This window comes from Neovison vison, chromosome 8 (genome assembly GCF_020171115.1).
Source record: "Neovison vison isolate M4711 chromosome 8, ASM_NN_V1, whole genome shotgun sequence".
Classification (NCBI taxonomy): Eukaryota; Metazoa; Chordata; class Mammalia; order Carnivora; family Mustelidae; genus Neogale; species Neogale vison.
Window position 1 is genome coordinate 71090300 of NC_058098.1, and position 18411 is coordinate 71108710.

The window sequence follows — 18411 nt, forward strand, 5'->3', positions numbered from 1 at the left end:
GGAGGAAAACAGGCTCCCCCGAAACCTGCCCTGGATAACATCAGGCCTGGCCAAATAGTATTTCTTTAAAAAAAAAATTTTTTTTTTTTTTTGGTTTGATTTTATTGGGTAAAGATTAAGAAAGCGCCAGCGTCTGAGAGAAGGAAAGCAAACCACGGCCGGTGGCACGCCAGCCTGCCGAGGGTCCGTGGCGCGGCCCGGCGGTCTACCTGGAGGCGCTGGTCTCCGCCAGCCGGTTGTTCATGATGCCCAGCGCGCCCACGCCGCCGGAGAAGCCGTTCTGGCGCGTGTTGACGCACACGCTGCGCGGGTAGCCGTTGGCCGTCTCCGACAGCTGCTTCTGCAGCAGCGCCAACGACACCTTGTTGGAGGCCGTGAGGTCGCGCATGGAGATGAGCTCGCCCGACAGGCGGCGGCCCTCGGCGTCGCTGTCGCGGGTCGCGGGGTCGGCGCCGAGTGCGGCCAAGCGGCGGCGCAGCCGGGAGCCGGGCGTGATGGCGTTGCGCCGCGAGAGGGGCGCGCCGGGCGCCGGGCAGCAGCGCGCACAGCAGCGGCAGCTCAGCTTGCGCAGCATCCAGTTGAGCACCTGCTTGATGAGGATGGAGATGACGTTGAAGAGCGAGTAGATGCAGCACACGCCGAGCAGGATGAAGAGGAAGTTGCCCAGGCGGTAGAGCCCCTGGTTCCGGTAGGCGGCGTGCTGGCTGCTCACCAGGTCCCCGAAGCCGATGGTGCTGAAGGTGACGAAGCAGAAGTAGAGTGAGTCCACGTAATCCCAGCCCTCCACGCTGGTGTACATGGCCGAGGCGCAGCACGATAGCAGCACAGCGAACAGGCCCAGGATCAGTAGCACATGGTACACCGAGGGCTTCCAGCCGGCCAGGCAATCGGCCTCCGAGAGCGCCGAGCCGCGGCGGAAGGTGGCGGGCAGCAGGCCGCTGCGGCGCAGCTGGCGCTCCCGGCAGGCGCGCATAATGAAGGCCAGCAGCGAGATGATGCGCTCCAGGAAGAGGTTGAAGAACAGGATGGTCCCGGCGCAGCCGAACAACCCGTAAGCGATGAGGAAGGCCTTCCCGCCCACCGTCGCGGGAGTGGTCATGCCGAAACCTGGGGAGACAGGGCAGGGGTCAGCGAGGCCCTGGCTAGGCAGGTAGTGCCTGCTGGGTGGCGAGCTGGGCGGGCGTACGCAGGTGCTGCCGTGGCTTCTTCCCTGAGTGGCATCACTCAGAGGAGGGGAGACGGTGCTTAGACATTTCTCTCCCTTGGCAGCACTAGGCTTGGTTCCTGATTTCGGGGCGATGCCTAAACTGATGGAGGAGACACACCCCTTGTCTTGGGGATCTGTAGATCGAAATGCGTGGGGCAGGATGGCCACTAGGAAGGACCCATAAAGACTCAGGAAATGAAACCACTGTGCAGATGCAGACCACTGAGATACCTACAAAGCGACGAAGAGATGTCACCTGCTCTCCCACCCCTCAAACAGTTTTGTTTTTGTTTTTGTTTTAAGGTAGCCAATGCACATGTGGGCATACTTAGGACAGAATTCCATAAAGTCTTCATTTTAACCCGGGTTACTAGGGATGGGGTAGAGTGTGTTCAGTCTGGGTAGCTATGCGTGATGGTCTCTAAAAGGGGGTTTATGAAACTGACAAAAAGATTGAGAATGAGTCCATAAGCTTCAGAGACTGAGCTGGCTCTGTCGTTAGGTGTCCAACCTGGGACCTATCCCAGGACCCTTGGGTCATGACCTGAGCCAACTGAGCCACTGAAGTGCCCTTATCAGTGGATTTCTGTGGGAGGCTTGACGTCCCACCGGTGTGCTCAGGCCCCTGCCATCCAGGGCAGTGCAGCCCTGCCCCCCCTCACCTGAACTCTCAGCCCACTTCTGCTGTGGTCTCTTTGTGGGACCCATGTTTGCCTCACTCTGGTTATAGAAGGTACAAAGACTTTGGCATCAAGAATCACTGCTGCCTGGAGTCTGAGCTGGAAATGGATCATCTGTCTGAACAAGAACCATGGGACCTTTCAGCTCCTATGCAGCAAAAATTCAAGGGCATCCCTGTGCAATATATGCCCCCACATCAGGAGGTCAGCCTGTGTGCTGCTACTGGTGGGGTGAACCAGCCCTGGGAACTGGGTGGAGAAGAGTTTTGTCTCACTTGGCTTACTATTTCCTTAAAAGAGCCAGAGAAAAAAATTTATTTTCAGTAATTCCTTAAGCCTATATACTAATCATTCTCTAGATTCCCTGGAGGAAATCTCAATAGCCTAACCATGGTCATTTTCTGCTTAATGACTTAAGTTAGGAGGAAAGCTTATGACGATACCATGTTGAAGAAGATGAATTATATCCCTAGATTCAGATTTTGTCTGCAAGACAGTAAAAACAAAAACGAAAACACCAAAACTGTATTAGCAGTGTGACCAATGTAATAGAGGGACTTTTCCACAATCAAGGGGAGCCTGGGTGGCTCAATCTATTAAGCATTGGCCTTAGGATTGAGCCCTGAGTTGGGCTCCCTGCTCTGTTGGGAGTCTGGTTCTCCCTCTCCTTTTGCCCCTCCCCTGTCCATGCTCACCCCCATCCACACCTCTCTTTCAAACAAAATCTTAAAAAAAAAAAAAATCTTAAAAAGAAAAATAAAGCCCAACCCAAGTTCTTGAATTCACAAAGAAATCAGTTCTGAATCCATATGGTTATATGTGAAGTGAAAGTGTTTGTATTTGTGTGTGCGTGTGCACATTTATATAAAGTCCTACATTGATGACCCAAATATCCAACAACACAACCAAGTCACAGTCTGTTCATACAAGGATAAAGCATTGAGAAAGCATCGACCACAGCTACTTGAAATAATAAGAATGAGCCTCACAAAAGAATGTCAAACAAGGAAGCTGAGCACAGAATACCTTCCGTATTATTCCACTTATAAAAAACTCAAAACTGGGGCGCCTGGGTGGCTCAGTGGGTTAAGCTGCTGCCTTTGGCTCAGGTCATGATCTCACGGTCCTGGGATCGAGTCCCGCATCGGGCTCTCTGCTCAGCAGGGAGCCTGCTTCCTCCTCTCTCTCTCTGCCTGCCTCTCTGCCTACTTGTGATCTCTCTCTGTCAAATAAATAAATAATAAAAATCCTTTAAAAAAAAAAAAAACCTCAAAACTGGGTAGCTGGTTGGCTCAGTCAGTTAAGCGTCTGCCTTCAGCTCAGGTCATGATCCCAGGGTTTTGGGATGGAGTCCCACCTTGGGCTCCTTGCTCAGCAGGGAGTCTGCTTCTCCCTCTGCCCCTCCCCACTCATGCTCACATACTCTCTCAAAAAGAAAATCTTTTAAAAAAAAATTCAAAACCAAGCAAAACCAAACTATAGTAATTTTTTAGGAATATATTCTTGGTTGGTAAAATTAAAGGTAAATCAATTTCTTTTTTTTAAGTTTTTATTTATCTGAGTAATCTCTACTCCCAACACAGGACTCGAAGTCGTGACCCCAAGATCAAGAGTTGGATGGTCTCCCAACTGAATCAGCCAGGTGCCCCCCCCATTTTAAGTTTTTATTTAAGGGAAGTAATTTGAATAAAAGAATTGGAATTTCCCCTGGGCGTGGCAGAGGGTAATAAATGGGAGGGAATACAGGGGCCTCTGGGATGTTGGAAATGTTTTGTTAATCTAGATAGTGGTTACATGGGTGTTGTGTAATTATCTATGTGTTTTATGAGGGTTTTGGTTTTTTGTTTGTTTGTTTTTTTGTACTCATGATATGAAAAACTTTAAAAACCTCCTAGACTCTTAACCCTAAGAGACCTTAATTCTGCCCTACCTTTCACTGTATAGGGGAGGGAGCAGGAGCAGAGGGGACATGGCCTGCAGCTTCTTGGAGCAGATACCATACATGTGTCCTGGCTTCTAGTCTGGTGCCTAGACCATTATACCCAACACTGCTTCTAACACACTGAGGAAAAATAGCACCTGTAATAGGGGATTCCTTTGCTAGATTCCAGAAGAAATGGAAAGTCCTGAGCCTGGAAAATTAACAGCTGCATGAGAGAATATGGGATTTTCTGAGACAATGGGATTTTCCCAATCTTCAGGATTTTTAGCTGAAGTTTCAAACATAAGAGTGACACGTGGTATGTTATCCTCTATTTGAAAGAGAAATTCTAGATGCATCTATGCCGGCTTACTAGAAGTCCAAAAATGGGTCTGGTGACTAGCACACCTCATCTCCAGGCTATATGGAAAAGGCTAGAAATTATCCAGGGATAATGGGAGATGGTCATGAAGTAGCAGTTTTTGTAGCGGACGGTACTGTGTCATCCTGTACCCACCCCCAGGGCAGGTATGGGGGGTGCCGTCAAGAGCGTCTCTGGTTGCAGCCTCACTTTCGGAGGCTAGCCAAGCTGCAGACACTGGGAGGCCCAGCCAGGGCCACTTGTTGCAGTATAGCAAGAGTTTGGGGAGAGCCAGAGGTGTTTCCTAAAGCTGTGCTGGAGAGTTCTCTGGATGGGAGGCTGGCTGGAGCAGTCCACACAGGCAGGGGTGGGAAGAGGAGAGCAGTCTGCCCTTCTCATGATGCTTGTTGCGTCAAGTATGTGTAAAAGTGACACGGTCGAGTAGAAGGCAGCCAGATCTGAAGAGACTCTGCCCAAGACAGTTGCTGCTGAATGCAGGGGCCCCTAGAAATAGGAGGCTAAGGGGCGGGATGCTGGGACACCAGCGTTGGAGGTACTCACAGGAGGTAGGATGGAGAGGGCAGGCCCACTAAGGGAATAGTGCAGGGCATCTCCAAAGACCCAGAGATGGGCCCCATGAACATGCATGTTCGTCCCCACAGTGGCCATGGCAGTGCTACCAGCAATAGCTAAGAAGGGATTATAGTGGCACCAGTGATGTCAGACCAAGAGGTGAACAGATTGCCCCTCTCTCACTGCAGGCCCCTTGAACTGAGGGCCAGGCCTCAGCTGGAGGGAGAGGCTGAGCTTTGATTAGAAGTGAACTTGAAGATTGGATTTAGATTAGGTTGAGATCGGACTGGATATTTGAGACTGAGTTTCAATTATAAAATGGCTGGTACTTAAAAAAAAAAAAAAAAAAAAAAAAGACTAGTTGGAAAACTCTAGCATTTGCCCAAGATATGAAGGGATCCAAAGCAAAGTTATTTAAGAGACCAGATGAAGACCATTTCCCGGGTCAGCCCATTGAATAAACTGGTTCCACCTGGGCTCAATGCAGGGAAGGCCTCCCCCACCTCCCCCCCCCCACCCCCCCCACCCCCCCCCCACCCCCCCCTGCCACCGACACACCCCCAACAGGCCTCCTAGCTTCATCTCTGCAACAGCTGTGAGGGAGGCATACCCCACCGCACAGACAGGAAATCAAAGACTAGGGGGGTAAGTCATTATCAAGGCCCCACAGCATGAAAGGGTAAACTGAGACAGAAACCCAGGTCTGCCAGTAACCACCATCCACATTCTTCCCACACTGCCTTCCCAGGGCACCGAGAGCCTCCATTCCTCCTAGAAAACCTAATTTCCATTCTCCAGGGCTGGCAGCCAGGAGCGTGCTTTCATGTGGGGAGGCTAACCCTCAGTCACCACTCCTGTCTCCAGGCAGTCCTCTGTCCCCTTGTGGCTCTCTTTTCACTGACCACTGCTGGAGAGAGGGGCCACTGATCCTCCTTAATGTTCCCACCAAGGTGGCTTCTTCACCCCTCTTGTGGCTCAGTGAAGACAAGTGTGACTTTGTAACCAGACTCAACCCTGGGCTTGGTTAGGGACAGCAAGAGGAACGCAAAGCTGAGGGGACCTCTACTTTTGGCTAACTGTCTGGCTGATTGCCCACAGGCAGGGGACTCATCTGCCTCACAGGACTGCCTCTACCTGACCTACCTCCTAGTCAAAGGCCATGCCCTCTATCAGCAGCATCCTTGGATTCCTCCAAACTCCATGTCTGGCTTCCCAGCCCCTCTCTGGAGCTGGGTATTTCTTTTTTTTTTTTTTTTTAAGATTTTATTTATTTATTTGAGAGACAGAGTGTGAGCACAAGTAGGGGGAGAGCAGAGGGAGAAGGAGACTCCCTGATAAGCAGGGAGCCCAAAGTGGGGCTCAATCCCAGGACCCAGAGAGCATGACCTGAGCCAAAGGCAGACACTTATCCTTGGATAAGTTAAGGATACGTCTCTTCCCTTGACGATGGGATTGAGAATGAGAGGAGTTTCCTTACCAACCATTCTCCTTCCCTGAGGGGGTGTGGCCTTATCCTAGGGCCCCTTTAAGGTACACCCCGAGATATGCTGCTGGAAGAACAACACCCACCCATTCACTCCGTCAGCAAACACAGTTTGGCAGGTTTTGCGTTGGGCTCAGGGATATGGTGGAAAACCAGATAGATGCAGTTTCTGCCCTCACAGAGTATCTGGGCTGTCTTCTTAGACGTATTGACTTGTATTTCTCTGCTGCCGCAGGCTCACCCCCGGGCCAGGGCACAGAGTTTCCTTCCTGCCCCCACAAAGAGGCTGGACCAGAACTTATTCTGGGACCTCTGCATGGCCACGGCCACAGGCCCAAAATGGTGCCGAACGCTTGACTGGCTGTGGTCCCATCATCCCAGAATGAAGGAAACAGGCAGGTTAGGAGTCTCTCTGACAGCACAGACAGCACCCAATCAAGGTCCCTCTCACCAGCCCTATTCCTGAGGTCTGGCTCTGTGCTTACTGTACCTCCTTCTGCTTTCCTACAAACGACACTGTCTGCTTAGCTCAAGAGATAGGGTGGAGGTGCCAGTTTACCCTCCTTCCCCCATTCATACCCACAGCCTCAGAGCTCTGGGGGAAGGGGAGGATGCTGAGGCCTTGGGGTCAGGCTTCTTGCTGAGGGCTGAGGGTGGGGGTGTCGTCTGTGCCTAGCGCTGGTGTCTAGCCAGGTGCTTCCCAGAGTAGAAGAGCTGTCCCCCAAGCTCTGGTAACCTGTGGGGAGCCAGGCTGGCCCTGGAGGGGGGCCTCGAAGCCTTAGCGGAGAAAAGGCAAATCCAGCCATCCTGAGAGTCCCTTCCCTCCCCCAGTCACACCCTGCAGAGGCGTAATCTGTCCCCGGTTTCGCACCAAGCCTGCTGTTTTGTTTATGCCACAATTGATCTGCCATCCCAGTTTGCAAAGAGCAGACACTTGGGGGCTTTATTATGCCACTTTGACAAAAGCTGTGAAGCTCGTTTCCACAGCCTGTCTGGTGCCGCCTTCGCAAATGGGGCCCTGGTGACAGGGCCTCTGGAGTTCAGCTCCAAGAGGCTGGAATGGAGATGGGGAGGCTGGTACTGATCTATGTCGGGTGCTCCTGGCTGGCCCCTTTGGGCCGGTCGCATGTCCTCTCATCCAGTCCTCCCAGCCACCCTGTGAGAGAGGCATCATCAGCCCCAACAAGGACAAGGGCTAAGGGAGCTGAAGGTGGTTGGCTGAGTTCCAATTTGTAAGTGACTGAACTGACCCTGAAGCCCCTTCTGCTGGGCCGGACAGAGGGGGGGTCTTTGCTCTTCACTGGGGAACATTTTCCTGGCCACTCTACAGTGTCAACTTGGAGAAAGGGAGATATAATTTATAGCCCAATCCAGTATACTTTTGAGAGTAAAAGGGGCACTAGTAATAATTTCCCAGAATAGCATGGACTAATCAGAGGGGATCCAAGCAACTGGGAGGTATGATTAAAATGCAGATTCTAAAGCAGAGGCCGGTTAGGTCAGCTGGTTAGAGTGTGGTGCTAATAAAATGCAGAATCCAAGGCGGGTTCCACTCCAGAGGTTTATTTTGTGGGCCATGAAAAGGGCCAGGAATCTGCATTTTAACCAACGTTCCCTCATGATTCTGATGCAGAGGGGCTAAAGCTGGTTCTTTAAGAAACAATGTTACAACGTAGCCCTGAAGGTCCTGCTGGTCGAAATTTGCCTGATTTCAACTATTTTGATTTAAATGTCTTAATTTCTTTAAAAAAAAGGCTTTATTAAGGTATAAATATATACCTTTATTAAGGTATAAATATATACCTTAATAAAGGTATACAATTGTAAGGATATTTAAAGTGTATATTGTTGATTCAAATTTCAAGGGGCCTTCAACGCTTGTGGCAGATATTGTAGGTCTCCTTAAGAACACATCCCACCATGGGGCACCTGGGTGGCTCAGTGGGTTAAAACCTCTGCCTTCAGCTCAGATCATGGTCTCAGGGTCATGGGATCAAGACCAGCATCAGACTCTCTGCTCAGCGGGGAGCCTGCTTCCCTCCCTCTCTGCCTCTCTGCCAACTTGTGATCTCTCTCGCTCTGTGTCTAATAAATAAATAAAATCTTAAAACAACACAAAACAAAACCATCCCACCTCCAAACGCTGTGTGAACTAGCCAGGCCACTTGAAGAACCACCCCACGTCCAGGGGCGGGCTATGCGCTGGTTTAGTCAATGGAAACGACCCATCCCTTACCGGATTGGCTCAAGGATGGATAGGCCTAAATCAATCAGGGCAGGACATTTTTCTGGCTACAGAGATGGGTGCAAGAAGGGGCATTTGACCCCATTCAGGCGAATCAGTTGAAAGGAGATTTTCTCTGGTAGTTTTTGGGCAGAAAGATGGTCACTCCAGAGCCGCCCTGGATGTGGAGGGAGCAGAAAGTGGCCCCAGGAGTTGCAGACAGCCATCTGTGGCCATGAGGTGGAGCCAGTATTAGATGAAGCTGACATGGCAGGTGGCTGAGTGGAAGCAGCTGAAAGAAATGAGGCCATCATGACCCCAATGAGTGGTCAAATCAAGCTGACCCTGCTGTCCAGCCTACCTCCAGACTTCCAGTTGCTTGAGCCCATAAACCCCTTTTCCTGCTTACACCTTCCATGACATGCAACCAAACCAAATTACTAAAATCAACTGCTGTGATGGTGAAGGGCCTGGGCAAGCAGCTCAGGGTCCAGGAAATAGGACCAGACTTGAACTCAAAGATTTGACCTCTGTTGTGGCCTCTATGGGCCAAGTGTGAAGCAAGTTGGTACCGTGAACTTCTGAGCCTCCATTTCTTCATCTATAAAATGAAACCTCCCAATGGGAATGCTCTTTGTAAACCGTAATATGCTATGCCAGCCTATGTTCCTGAAGATGATAAAATAGACTTAATGGGTTTTGGGAGAAGGGGGGCGGAGAAGTCCCAAAATTAAAAAAAAAAAAAAGTGGATGAACGTTTATTTATGGCAGGACTTTTCAGAGCGCTTATTGTGTTCTTGTGATTTATGAATTCGAGGGGCAGTCCTAACACTCTCCAGTGTTCCCCATACTAATCTGACCACAGATTGTATTTGCCTCTAGTGAACTTGAGTGTTTCCAAGAATAACCTTTGGGAAATGCTGCATTCTACCCTCATGAAGACTTAAGGATGAGACATTTAAAAAAAATGTTTGAGGAGTACCCACATTTTTCAATAGTCACCGTGACAATGCAGTGCCTAGAATAGAATATACCCTGCTTTGCAGAACGTGCTTGAGCTAAGCTTGTCGAATGAATAAATAGACTCCCTCTGCTTGTTTGGAGCAGTGATTCTCAAACTAGATTGCCTAGGACCCACCTGGAGATCTTGATGGATTCTGGAGCAGGGCTCCCAATTCTGCATTTGTAATCTGGCTTCAGGTGATACTACTCCAGCCGGTCAGTGATTTTTATTTTAAGTAGCAAGCACAGATGACTACATCATTAATTACCTTCAGGGGCCTGTCTCCACAATGAGACTGGAATCCCTTGCACGTGGGGCCACATCATACTGGCTATTTGGAACTCTGTTTCTCAGGTTTTAATCCTAGTTCTACCATTCCCTGGCTGTGTGTCTTTAAGCAAATTAATTAACCTCTCTGTGCCTGGATGCCCTTAGCTGTAAAATGCAGATAACTTAGCTACTTCAATATTTCTTTGTATTGAGTTAATATATGCAAAATACTTAATGCCTAGCACATTAGGAAACCCTTAATAAAGATTTATTAATCTTACTCTGCTTTACAGTGAACCAGGAAATCTTATGTAAAGTCAGCAATCATGGTTATTTGTTGACCAAATGACTGAAAGTAAAAATTTTAAGAACTTCTCAATGGTGAGCGTTACTGGGAAAGCACAGGGGTGGGATCAACAGGTAGGGATGGGCAAGGCCTCATTAGGGTTTCCAGATAAAATACTGGAAATAGGGTTTCCAGATAAAATAAAACTCCCAATTAAATATCAAATCGCTTTTTATATAAGTATGTCCCAAACACTGTGTGGGGCACACTGGCACTAAAAAATAATCCATTTTTGGGTACTTGATTGGCTCAGAGAAGCATGTGACTCTTGATCTTGGGGTTGTGAGTTTGAGCCTCATGTTGGGCACAGAGATGACTAAAAAAAAATAATAATAAAATTAAAAGTTATATATTCAAGAAGAAAAAGAAGGGTTACATATGGGGGTGCCTAGCTGGCTCAGTCGGTAGAGCAAATCTCAGGGTTGTGAGTTCGAGCCCAATGTTTGGTGTAGCAATTACTTAAAAATAAAATCTTAGGGCGCCTGGGTGGCTCAGTGGGTTAAGCCGCTGCCTTCGGCTCAGGTCATGATCTCAGGGTCCTGGGATCGAGTCCTGCATCGGGCTCTCTGCTCAGCAGGGAGCCTGCTTCCTCCTCTCTCTGCCTGCCTCTCTGCCTACTTGTGATCTCTCTCTGTCAAATAAAAAAAATAAATAAAATAAAATCTTAAAGAAAAGTTTCACTGCTTATCTGAAATTCATATATAAATGGTTGTCCTGTATTTTTATTTGCTCAGTCTGGTCATTCTACCCATGGTTGCACTTGCCTGCTTGGCGCAGTTTTCTGGGAAGTTTTTCCCAACATCCTCATCTCATATGATCCTTTCTGACTGGCTAGAGGAAAGATTAACAGCCTCATTTTAATAATCAAGGAACCTGAAGCTCACTGGAGACTGGGTAATGCTCAAAGTCAGGCTAAGCAGCCAAGCCTTCCCCTGCCCCTGCCTCCTCAAGCAGCGAGCGTGGGAGATTCTGGGTGGGCTATAGGGTGGAGGGTCCGATTTCCATGAGGCTGATCTGTGGCTAGAGCCAAGACACTGACTCTGGGGAGAAAGAGGGCGGCTCCTCTGTGGAGGAAGGCTGGGTATGTGAGAAGGCGTCAGGCCATCAGGCCAGAGAGACTTCCCTGGGACACAAGCCCAGGCCCTTGGAACCTCAGGGCCTGTCCATCCTGCTGTAATCACTACCCTGGGGTCAGGGAGGGGGGTCGCGGGAACAACCCCAGCATCCTGGGTAAGCCCCGAACATTTTGGGAGAGCTGGGGGCTGAAAGAATGGCTGGGAAAAGTCACTAAAGCGTTCCATGAGGAATAAAAATGTGGCGGGGTCTATTTATATATGACATGTACTGAGCCCTCACTACTTCCGGGCCCTGGGCCAAGACTTCACGTATCTCCATACATTTGAAACTCACGACAACTCCGTGAGGCACTGGGTTTCATTCATTCCAAGTCACAGCTGTTTTCCCTTGAATTTTAACATGCCTGAAACCAGGCTGCTTCTCACAATCGATGACCTGACATAGTTTATTTGGCAACATTTAAAATTCTTAATGGCATATACAATATCGGTGCATTTATAATCAGTGGTGTGATTATAATCTCAGATGGGATGAACCACAGTGGGAGGTTGTTATCATCCCCGTTTGTTAGATTAGCAGATGTAGTCACATTTAATAGATAAAGACATTGAAGTTAAATAACTTGCCCAGATCACGTAAGTGGCAGAACCAGGATTTGGAAGGAGAAGAAGGAGCTTGCAGTGTGGCAAGGGAGAGTCAAGTGCTGGGGAATTAGGAAGAAAGAGAGGTAGGTTGCTTTTGGCCGGAGCAGCAGGTCTTCACCGGGTGCGCAGGAGAATCGCCATCGCCAGGGAGACTTAAAACTGTCCCGAGTGCGCAGGCGCGCTCGCCCCGGCGCAGGTCAGAAGCCTGGCTAAGGTCCTCCAGCTGGAGCGTCTAGGAAGTACTGACGGGGGAAGGCGTGTTTGCCCAGAAGGGTGGGTGCAGTTTCGAGAAGCAGGAAGTAGAGGCCCAGCCTTGAGAAAGGCGTGCGCATTAGAAGAGTGCCAGGCCCCCGGCTGCTTGTGCCGGGGGGGTCAGTCTGGCCCCCAGAAAGTGTCCAGTAGCCCTCGCCAACAGAGTGTGCGTGACTGTGGAAGAAGTCGAAGAGGACGATGTGGGAGAACTTCCCCTCCACCTTGTTCTCAGGCGGAACATCGTGGGAGCATTGTGTGAGTGAGGCTTCTAGAAGCTTCTCCAGCACCTGAGCCTGACATCCAGCAAAATGCCCTGCCTTGTATAAATTTCCATGCTCTGGAAACCTCACGCTGCATTAGACAAAACTGGTGAGTCTCCATTACTGTTCCTATTGGCTCGGGAAGGGCCAGGTCACCCTTCTTGGAGCGCTGGGAGCAGGGTCTGTGGCGTCAGGCTCTTGCCGCACTTGCTAATGGGGCAACATAGACATGTTAGTTCTCCCTGGACAAATGGCCTGCCGACTGCCTACCTCAGAAGGTTATTGGGGGGAGTCGGTGAGGAGGTGGTTCCCCCAGCTTCCCACAGTGCCTGGGACATGCTGAGTGCTCACCAAGCAGCAAGCTTAATTGGCACGGGAGAGGCACGGCCCTTCCATCATGGCTCAAGGGCATCAGGTGAAACCTGCAAGCCGAGGGCCAAGCAGAGACTTCAAGTTACCGCATCCGGAAAGCTCCCCATCTACCCATCCCAGATCCCACGCTACCACTGACTTTCACCTCCCCGGGCCTCAGTTCACTGGCAGTTCCAGGTAAGTGGTCCCACCCATTCTGGTCTCGTTTCAGGGCTCTGGTCCCTGAGCGGGGTGGGAGGCCCAGCTAGAGGCAGGCATGGCCTTCTTCATCCCCAAATCTACCGTGGTACTGGGGCGAGATGCTGGAAAACGGGACTGTTGGTGTCATGGGCTGTTGTATTGGTTGGCGCTTGTGGATTTGTCTAGATTGCAAACTCCATGGACAGCTTCCCAAGACCAGTAGGCCTTGGTACCTTTCTCTCCATGGCTGAGCGTGGGGTGGGGCACACACAGGACGCTGGATGACTCAGGACAAAATGGCACCGCTGGCAAAGCATCTGGGAAATGTGGGACCCTCCTTCTCCCATTTGCTTTTGGCTTGTTCTGGGAAAGGTTTTCGGATGACCTTTGTTTGAGGAGACCAGGTGGGGGTAGCTGAGAGGGTAGAGGGTTAGGAAAAGAGGACTGAACCCCTCCCCACCCCACCCCCAAGCTGCAGGCTGGTGATGTTTCACACTAGAAAAGTTTTTGGTAAACTGTGAGCAATGGGGAAGTGACTTCAAGAACTAGTCGTGAACCTTGGCACAGCTTTTCTGGCCAGCTGGGCTGACTTGAACCTCATACTCTGTGCAGCTTCTGTGGGATTAGGGTTTTCTCTCCTTACCAGAAATCATTCAGCAAAATGAGTTATTAAAAGCCAGTTAACTACTCCTGCCTCCGGGTAGCTCCTGCTTAACAACCTCTCCCGGGGAGCAGCTGTCAAACCCGGGCCCCACGGAGCTGGCGGGGAGATGAGTCATTTACATGGAGCCCATCCTCCGTCCTGCCCCCCAGATCTGTCCCTGTCTCTCTGATGACTAATTCTTCTCAGGGATGAGATCACTGGCCCTCCTGCCCCCCACCCTCCCCAAAGAGTAGAGCCCTAGCCTCAGTCCAGGACTGGGGGAGAAGACTCCAAGGCGAGGGGAGGCAGTACTGGTCCCTAGTGGGACCCAGGCCTGGCTGGTGGGAGCCTGGAGTCAGCCTAGTAACAGGAGGAAAGCCTGCCCTGGCCTCGCTCCTTGCTCTTGGACCCCCGGGGCCCTGTGCAGGCCTGGGGTGAGGCTGCTCATTCAGGGAGGAGCTTGAGAGCTCGCCTGCTTGGGTGTCACTACAGTGTCCACTGAATCTCCGATCACCTCTAGTCCTGTATCTAAGGGAGCAGTTGTTTTCAAGCCCATGTTGGTTCCTGTACAGCAGAGTCTGCTCTCCCATGGATAGTTCACCTTCTCTCATGTATCCCGACCTTCATCTGTGCCTGCGGAGCTGCAAGCCGTCTTTGAAGGAGGGCCTCTGTTCCCTGCTGAGGGGAGACTTAGGGAGGGAAGTCGGGTGCTGGGAAGCTGGGTTCTCAGCCTTCAGGGACAGGCACCCTGTGCCCTGGGGGCCCATCTTCAAGGCCCTGGTCTGTATGAGGAGTTGTCGCAGCACTTGGCTCATCCCCCTGCCTCCCCTCCCAGGAGGCCTGTGGGCTGCTCCAGGGGAGTGATGAAGACAGAGGAGAGGGTGTGATGTGGACAACCTCACTGTTGAGAGCTGCAGTGGGAGAAATGCTCTTGAGGGTCCCCGCAGAACCCCGCGTCTGCCCTGGTGCTCACCAGCATGACACCTGCCCTGTGGACCAGCAGACAGGCTAGAAGGGCTGCCACAGTGTCTCAGCTCAGGGGTCTCCGTTAGGGCCTGTCTGTGTCAGGAGGGATTGTACTTGTGGCCTCTGCACTGAGGCTAAGGAGTCAGGAGGGCCTCCTCTTCCCCATGGGGCATGGCTGCTCCTACTGCATGTTCCACTCTCAGCCACCTGCAGGGAAGGGTGCCGGCTGCCAGCTCACAGCAGGTAAGAGAGGGATGGACTGGGTATGGAGCCCTACCCAGTGCCCAGCATTCTGCTTCCCAGAGATGCCCCCAGAGCAGCTTCTGCAGCTGGTGCTTCTGGTCCTTATTCAGGTGAGAAAACCATGGCCCAGAGATGTCAAGTAACAAACAAAAGAACACCAGCGCACAGGTCCCAAACCCGACACCCACGCGCTCTCCATTTGCCCTTTTGAGGTGCCACTCAGCCTTTGGCTCAGAGAATACCCTGTGATCATGCCCCAGAATACCACAGCATGATGGGAAACTGTGGCCAGAATGCCTGCCCTGGGTCTGTGGCAGGAGTGTGCACCAGATGAGTGACTGGAGGTGGAAGCTGGGGCTTGGTGGCGTTAAGGGCCTTGTTCAGAGTCCCAGACAAAGGCAGGCAATGGAATTCCAGCTCAGGTTTGCCCAACCCCACATCCCACGTTCCTCATCTGCTTGCCTTTAGCCTCTCTAACCCCTTTCACAGAGAAAGCTGATGCCTTGGAGCCCTCCTTCTGCAGACTGCCCTGGGGGGACTGTCCTGCTCCAACCTCACCAAGCTCCCAACAGGAGGACCCAGAATTTCTCACACTGGGACTCAAGGCCCTGACCCACTTTTCTAGCATCAGCTTCCCTCATTAAACATTTGTCAGGCACTTGGGTCCCCTCAGTGCCTTATGCAGACACACACGTTCATTCACCAGGAATTCACGGAAAGCCTGCTCTGTGTCAGGCACTGGAGGACAGGAGGCAAGCAAGATGGGCAGAACTGCAGCCTGCCCAGAGCCTAGCATGGAGCAGATGCTCCACAGACACTCCTCTACCACCATGTCTTTGCACCTGCTGTTCCCCACCTTGCAAGGCCTGTGGTGACTTCTTTCCTTTCTTTATACCGCTCTGAAGCCCATTCATCACCTGGCGGTACATTTAGCTCTGCGGTGGCCCTGTACTGTTGACCATGTCCCAGAGTGTTCTTTACCCCTTTGTGCTTCTCTATGTTGCCTTGTCGAGGAGGAAGACCAGGGCCGTGTCTTATATTTCCCCTCTCCCTGTACAACATAGGTGCTCAGGCAAGAGCTGCTGAATTCCCAACGGAACTGACACATTGTCTAGTGGTCACCTAGCTGGGCCCATCCCAGAAACTTGGTTTGTACCTAAGTTTAAGTGACTTCATCTCACATGTTTTTGAGGTCTACTTTGTCCCTGCCATGGGTCAGTGGAGGGAACACTGTGATGGACAGTATCTATCGTCTGGGCCCAGCAGCCAAAGACCACCAGGAACACCCCTGTGGACACATGAAGTGGAGTTTCCTGACTCATTGAGACAAGGGAGAGGTACACCATAGGGAGCTATGGGGTGTCTCTGCCAGCAGGTATCAGAAAGGACTTCTTTAGGTTTTGGGTTTGAGTTAGGTAGGATTGGGGGAGGCACCAGGAAGCAAGGCTTTGCTCTGGATTGGATGCTGCCAGGAAGCAGGGATAATTCTAGGAGTGGACGTTTTGATAACTGTTACCTAGAGGGTGGGAATAATGGAGCAAAGCCATAGCCATGGTTGGTAAAGCAGCAGCAGTTGGTCACGGTAACCAGAGGGGGATGTCTGGTCATGTGGGTGTCTTAAGATGATGTTCTTACGGTTTGTGTTCAGACATGATTATGGGTGAGTGGTCTTCTTATCTTACTCCTCTGTGGTCATCAAGGGGCCTTGTCTGCTCTCGGTGTCCTTTGGAACTGCTTATGTTCCATGCCTGAACACCCAGTCTAGATGTGAGCACTCCCGGCTTGCAGGAGCTGCTTCCGTCTTTCTCAAAATGGTTCTGCACCATTTTGGTTTCTGCACCATTCAGCATTCTCCAACAGCATTTTATTGGATGTCATTCATTTTTTTTTAAGAAATTCCTTCTAAGTTTTTCAGTTCATTAGAATATATATATATATATATATATATATGCATGTGTGAGTGCATGTATTTAATTCTATGTTGTAGAATTATGGGTCATATTTATTTGACTTTTCTTCTATATGCTTTGATAAATACTTCACATTTCCTCTGGTACAAACAGGATAGTTACTATTTTAGAAATAGTAACTTTTCCCTAAACAATACTTTTTAAAAAAAATTTATAAATAGGGGGACCTGGCTGGCTCAGTCAGTAGCGTGTGACTCTTGGTCTTGGGTTCATGAGTTCGAGACTCCTGTTGGGCACAGAGATTACTAAATAATAAATAAAATGTATAAATAAAAATGAATGCGATAAGGACCTCGTTCTCAAAAGAATGGCCCTGATACCCTATGAAAATGACAGCACAGGAAAAACCACAAGAAGCCGGCAAATAAGAGAAGAGGCCTCGGGGACTTCCTGAGGAGGTGCCGCTGGCTGAGTAGTAAACATGGCTTAGCCAAGCGGGTGGAGGCTGGGAGATGGATTCAGGGGTCATATGGGTTAGACTTCTCGGGGACTGTAGATAGTATGAGAATGAGGGCCTCTGGGGAACCCTGAGAGTAGAATAGGAGCCTGTGAAGGAGGCTTTCATGCACTCAATAAATACTTATTGAGGGCCTACTGTGTGCCAGGTGTTAGGCTGGGCCCTTGGGATTCATCAGGAATTCAAACAGGCTTATATTTCAGCTTTGAGATGGATTGTAAACTACAAACGATATGCAAGTAAATTGTGTTAGGAAGTGGCTGGTGCCTTGGAGAAAAGAAAAGACTAGAGCTCACGAAGGGGGTAGGGGTGCCGTGGGCTGGGAGGGGGCACCTTGCAGCATGAAGTGGGGTGAGTCAGGGCAGGCCTCACTAAGGAAGGAACATTTGATGAGGCACTGGAAGGAAGTGACATCAGGAGTAAGAGCGTTCCAGGCTAGTCAACAACTAGAGCCAAGGGCCGGAGGCCGGGGAGCTGGAGGTGGACTATGAGAGCAGGAAAAGGGAAGAAAAGACTGGACAGAAGGATTAGTCAGCGAATCTTCTGACCCTCTCAGAGCAAAGTTTAACTCACACAGATGCCTTAGAACATGAGAAAAGCGAGCACTCTCATTTGATTTTTAGCATGAGGGGAAAACAGATAAGCTAGTGGTCTTCAAAAAAGAGGAAGAAATATAATAACTATTCAAATAGATTTCAAGGGACAGCAGAAATGCTGAATATAACTGGTAACTACCTTTGTTCTCTATTAGAATCACATGCCATTTTAGAATGGAATTAAGATTGTAAGAACAACCATCAGTTGCTCAGTATACAGAGACAATTTTTTATGTTTTACTTTATTTCCTTAATAGTGAGAGCACGCACAGAGCATGAGGGGTGGGAAGAGGAGAGGGAGAGAGAGAATCCCAGATGCTGCACTGAGCATAGGGCCCCACTCCGGGCTTGATCTCATGACCTTGAGATCATGACCTGAGCCGAAATCAAGTCAGACACTTAACTGACTGAGCCACCCAGGCACCCTACAAATTTTTATGTTTTATTACATATATTCACCACTGTTCCCCAGGAAGGAGAATGGCATCATAATCCCCATTTTGCAGACGAGGAAACTGATTCAATGGGAAGTGATAAAACTTACCTGACGTCTTGACTTCCTCAAGTGTGAGCCAGAGTCTACATCCTCCTACCTCTCACCCCCATCTCTTAAGCCTAGCATAGAGAAATATTTGAGGGCATATCAGTTTGTATTTTGTACATAGTGTTCATATGCTCTCAAT

General features: G+C 50.1%; 1 protein-coding gene across 1 annotated transcript in view; it reads right to left on the bottom strand.

Moving 5' to 3' along the window:
- Window positions 1–205: 205 nt before the first annotated feature.
- Window positions 206–18411, bottom strand: part of KCNK12 (potassium two pore domain channel subfamily K member 12) — a 47221-nt gene continuing 29015 nt past the window's right edge. The window contains exon 2 of the mRNA XM_044262447.1: window positions 206–1107. Coding sequence (XP_044118382.1) covers window positions 206–1107 — 902 coding nt within the window. The remainder of the gene's footprint in view (window positions 1108–18411) is intronic.